At 59.7% G+C, this 5,165-nt stretch overlaps 1 protein-coding gene and 1 long non-coding RNA gene across 4 annotated transcripts in view; one reads left to right on the top strand and one right to left on the bottom strand.

The window, feature by feature from the left end:
* The window catches only part of LOC122420891, a 10,809-nt gene extending 9,167 nt beyond the window's left edge, over positions 1 to 1,642 (bottom strand). The window contains exons 1-2 of one of the 2 annotated variants that reach the window (XR_006263399.1): positions 1,479 to 1,642; positions 276 to 431 (exon numbers count right to left, since the gene is read on the bottom strand). This is a non-coding gene — a long non-coding RNA (uncharacterized LOC122420891). The remainder of the gene's footprint in view (positions 1 to 275; positions 432 to 1,478) is intronic. The other variant, XR_006263400.1, reaches the window with a different exon arrangement.
* The window catches only part of SPIB (Spi-B transcription factor), a 6,073-nt gene extending 3,458 nt beyond the window's left edge, over positions 1 to 2,615 (top strand). For both annotated transcript variants that reach the window (XM_043436451.1, XM_043436452.1), the window contains 2 exons: positions 246 to 396; positions 1,649 to 2,615. In XM_043436451.1, coding sequence (XP_043292386.1) covers positions 246 to 396; positions 1,649 to 1,947 — 450 coding nt within the window. In that variant the 3' untranslated portion in view covers positions 1,948 to 2,615. The remainder of the gene's footprint in view (positions 1 to 245; positions 397 to 1,648) is intronic.
* The last annotated feature ends 2,550 nt before the right edge of the window (positions 2,616 to 5,165 follow it).

Below are 5,165 nucleotides of genomic sequence, written 5' to 3' on the forward strand. Positions count from 1 at the left end.
TATTACTCCATCACATGAGCCAGCCACCAGAGGCGCAGACGTGCGTCAAGGGGCAGGAGGCTCTCATGCAGGTGGCCTAGGGGTCCCTGGCCCCTCCATGGAGATGGGAACTGAGCCCGAGTGCAGGCTGTGAGCAGAGCAGGGAGCCCAGAGCCACGGCCCAGGAAGAAGCGAAGGGACCGAAGCAGAGGGAAGCAGAGAAGGGTGCCCCTCTGCAGGCCATGGGTAACCCTGACCTTCCGCAGACCCTGGGCCCCCCGGCGTACGCTCCCTACCCCAGCCCCGTGCTCTCAGAGGAGGAGGACCTCCTGTTGGACAGTCCTGCCCTGGAGGTCTCGGACAGCGAGTCGGATGAGGTCCTCGTGGCTGGCCCCGAAGGCAGGGGATCTGAGGCAGGTATGTGGGAGCCGATGGGGTGGGGGGGACTCCAACTGTTGGTGGGGGTAGAGGGAGGGTTAAGGGAACCATGTCTGCCCAAGCACCTACTGTATATACTCCAGCACTGAGGGCACTTTCTAGATCTGCCATCTGCTGGCTGTGCTGCCTTGGGCAACTGCGTCTACCTCTCTGTGCCTTGGTCTCCTATCTGTACAATGGGGCGAAAACACTAATAGTGTCTGTTCCTGGTGGCTGGGAGGGTTCGGGGGATCATAAGTGTCAACAAGATAGCAATGCTTGGCACAGAGTCAGTACTCAATAAATCTTCACCATCATTATGGACACAAGAGCAACAGAAACCATCATAATATCAACTCCCGCCTAGTCAACCTTTGCTTCTGCCCCTGTGCCTGACCTCCATAACTCTCAACCCCTGGAAATTGGAATTATTAGTCACTTTCCTTATCTGGGCCTCAGTTTCCCATCTGTAAAATGGGCTTTGTTATCATCATCCCTGTATTGTGGGGTTTTGATGAAAATTAAATGAGCTCATAATTGTACTGTGCATGGCACAGCACGTGGGTACCAAGTGCTTCACGAAGACTGGTAAAACACATACACACACAAGCCTCATTTATATAACCGAGAAAACACCAGCTCAGAGAGGTTAGGTCACCACCCCAACATCACACAGCTGGAAATGGCAGAGGTGGGGTTCTTGTATCTAATGCCTGCTATGAACCGCCACAGCCCCCCATCTCCCCACGGCCAGCTCTGCGGCCCCTTGCTGCTTCTAGAAGCCCAGGAGTTAGACCCCTCGGCCTCTCCCAGGATCCCAGTCCCTCGAGCTGACGTGCTGGGAGGCCTGAAGCTGAAGAAATGGCCAGGCAGATTCAAACCAACTCCAGATCTCTTCACTAGTCAGCTGTTAGAAGCCTTTAAGGAGCACTGCCAACCCATTTGGCAGATTCATCCCGTGCGCTCCACAGATACATTCTGGCCACCAAACAGGCACAGGATAGGCACACAGCCTGAAAAATAAAGCAGGGATGGGAGATGGGTCTTCCGGGGTGACACCTTCAGGAAGGGGGGCAACTTACCCTGGATGGGAGGGGTGGCACAGAGGAAGCCAGGCACGGTTACCCAGCAGCCACCTCCCTCACCCCACTTCTCTTGATGGGGAGGCAGGGGCTTGGCGGTTCCGGACCGGGGAGGGCGCGGGGTGGGGCCCCGAAGGATGCTTCCGTTAACCGCCCCGCACCCGCCGCAGGGGCCCGCAAGAAGCTGCGCCTGTACCAGTTCCTGCTGGGGCTGCTGACGCGCGGAGACATGCGCGAGTGCGTGTGGTGGGTGGAGCCGGGCGCCGGGGTCTTCCAATTCTCCTCGAAGCACAAGGAGCTCCTGGCGCGCCGCTGGGGCCAGCAGAAGGGCAACCGCAAGCGCATGACCTACCAGAAGCTGGCGCGCGCCCTGCGCAACTACGCCAAGACCGGCGAGATCCGCAAGGTCAAGCGCAAACTCACCTACCAGTTTGACAGTGCGCTGCTGCCCGCCGCCCGCCGGGCCTGAGCCCAGGGCGGCCTCTCGGGGGCCCTCAGGGGCTCCACGCCTGTGTCTCGTGGGCGTCCCCGCACCCTGGGTCATAGGGCCCATGGACCCCCCCGACACTGGTGCTGGGGGCGGGCTGCTGCCACAATCCCTAAGCCCAGCCCGGGGCCCCTCTGGGATCCCTCCCCCCATCGTGTCTGGGGCCTCTTTGGGAGTCCCTTGTCATGTCCAGGGGCCCCAAGATCTTCCTGTCTTGGGTCAGAAGACCTGGAGACTATGCTACGTGTCTGTGTAGAGGGGCGGGGCAGGGCAAAGTGCTTCCAGAATCCCAGGAACTTCTCTGGGATCCCCTTGTGATGCCTGTGATCCCTCAAATCTCATCTAGGGGCGGGTGAACCTAGAGATCATCACACCAGAAGGAGGGCTCTGCCTGCAACCCTAAGCCCTATCCAGGGTCTCTCTGGGATCCCCTCTCATGTCTGAGTCCCTCTTGTCAAATCTGGGATCTCCTAGTTATGTCTGGGTCCCTGGGGTAGAGTGGGGGACCGTTTGCATGCGTGTCTCTATGCCCGTCTGTGACTCTCTCGTTCTATCTGTGCCTCCAAATTCCTTTGTCATCTTTGAGATCCCCTAATTCTCTGGAACCACCCTGCTGTCACTTTTCAATGTCTGAAAATCTCCAATCACATAATGGGTGCCTCTGGGATCCTTTTGTCATGTCTGAAAACACCATTGTCAGGTTTGGGGGGCGGTGGACCTCAGTGAACCTTGTGTCTGGGCCATGTAGTCTGGGATGCCCTTGTTTGTCTGGAATCCTCCGATCACCTCTGAGGCCCTCCTGGGATCCTCATCTGATACGCCCCTTTGGGGACCCACCAACAGCCCCTGAGTTTTCATGGGGACCCTCCCTCTCCGGGAATACCCTCCTTAGGGCGGTGCCGGGGACCATTCTGGCCACTCCTTGATTTCTGTGTGACCTTGGCAAACCCCCCCCATATCGGTTCTAACCAGAGACTTTGTGCAGTCCATCAACAGGTGGACCCCTTTTCTGTGTGGAGAGGCTGGAACAGGGTGGTGGCCACGTCTAATGGGGAATCTGTTTTCCAATCTCAAGTCCCCATTGCCCCTGGCTGTCATACCCCAGTGGCTTGTTTCAGTTGTCCATTGACCCCAACCATTTTTGTGTGAATCCAGCATTGAGCTGAATCCCAGATGAGCTCTGATTGGAACCCACGGGGGTGTCAGAGGCTGTGGGCTAAGGAACTAGAGCCTGAGCGACTGGGGGATCTAGGATGACCAGAAAGACTTGCTGCTTCTGGGCCAGTTTGGCCCTTCTGTGGAAGGGGAGAGAAGGAAGAAGATCTCGGAAGTCCTTTGCAGCCCTGTCAAGCCTTTGACGTATCACCTGAAATCTACCATCCACCCACTGATGGCCAGAAGGAAGACATGAAGGAGCATCAAGGACCCAGAGAGGGAAGAGGTCCTTGAAGGGAGTACATAGCGGCTGATAGCAGAGCCCGGGCGGGGAGCGCCCCCTCCGGGGAGGGGTGAGGCTGGGTGGGAGGGGCGTTGTCACGGACAACGTGTCTTTTGGGGGCCTCCTCTTGCAAATGAGGTATCTTTTGCAAAAACTATCGTTACCCCAAGTGTGGTATAAAATAAAATACATCGAGGTAGACAGACCTCCTGGGACCCTTTGTCAGGGACTGCGATGCTGCCCATCCACCCAGGCCTGCTGACCCTCAGAGACACTGGGGCAGCGTCGGGGGAGATGAGAGGAGATGCAAGAAGCAATTAGAGCCAGACCAGACAGCCTTGAAGGCCGCTGCAAGGGCTTGAAATGCAGGCACTGGTGGTTGTATTCAATTTTTGTCTCCGACTCTTTTTGATGATCGGAATTCTTCCCTACCCTCTCCCAGGTTCCCTTTCCGTCTGGGTTTCTGTCCTCCCCCCTCCCCCCCCACCCCCCCCCCCACCCCGCGTTCTTAACTTTTGCCCTCTTCCTCTGTATCTCTGTCCCGGTCTCGCTGGATACAGCCCTCGGGCTGGCGGAGATGCCCTCCAGGCTTCGTGCGCTCCACCCACCCGCGGGGCCCGCAGGAGCCGCATAGCAGTTTGCCTGGCAACCCGTGGCGTCACCCGAAAGCTGCCTCTGGGTTGGCTAGGAGCTCCGAGGAGGCGGGACGTTTCCGGCTCTTAGGGGGTTTTGGAAAAGGATTGCGGGCGGGAGGTGACGATGGGCAGGAAAAAAGCCGGGACCGACTAGCCTTCCCTTACTCCAGGGTCTTTCCGCCGGCGTTATTTGCCCGCCTGTCCTCGGCCTTAAGCTCAAGCCTCCATACCCTTCCCCTCTTCTCTCGCGCGCCCACCTCGCCTTCCTCCCCCCAAACACCTGGCGTCCCAAGACGCTCCCCTCCAGCGGTCCCCTCCTCGTCTCCTTCGCCTCCCCCTGCCCGGCGTCCAGCTACCACCACCCCCATGCAAAAAGCCGCAGGTCCCCCTGCCGGGAAGGGCGCCAATGTCCGGGCAGTCCTCCAGGGCCTTCCCGGTCTCCCCACCCGCCCCCGCTGGGGCACCCGCCCCCTCCCCCGCTTCCGGTGCCCGCCGCGCCCGCTCCGGGAACCACGGCGGGGAGCCGGCAGGGCGCGGCCCCAGGAGGGGTCCCAGGTGGCCGGGGCCCCAAGTCTGCGTGTAGGCCCGCGCCGGGAGGGTGGGACTCTGGAGTCCCAGAGCCTCGGTGCCCTCCCCCCCACGCCTCCTCTGCGGCCACCCTGCCTACGCTGGGAAACCGGACTCTCCCTCCCGGCTCTGGTTTCCCGAAAACGCCTGACTTGCAGATGCTAAGAATGGTTTTCTAGACCCTGTCTTCCCCACCATCCCTACCCCCCGCTCCCCATGCCAGAATCCTGGCTCAGAGCCCTAGTCCACTTCAAACCCCAGTCCCTTCCTGTCCCTCCGCCTAGGAGCCAAGAGTCTAGGCCCTCATCCTTCTCCTTTCTCTGGGATCCAAGAATCTGGACTCCAGGCCAGTTCCGCACCTGGATTCCGGAGTCCAGGCCCCCACCTCCTTCAGACCCAGGAGTCCCTGCCTGCCGCACATCCTCCCTTAGACCCAGGTGTCGGAAGCCCAGCCCCCCTCCTCCCTGGGGACCTGGCATTTGGCCACCTCTCCTTGTCCAGCTGTTATTTCTCGCCTTTTAGAACACACAGGCGGAATGTGGGGCGGCAGGGGAGGGTGG

Source organism: Cervus canadensis, chromosome 18 (genome assembly GCF_019320065.1).
Source record: "Cervus canadensis isolate Bull #8, Minnesota chromosome 18, ASM1932006v1, whole genome shotgun sequence".
Taxonomy (NCBI): Eukaryota; Metazoa; Chordata; class Mammalia; order Artiodactyla; family Cervidae; genus Cervus; species Cervus canadensis.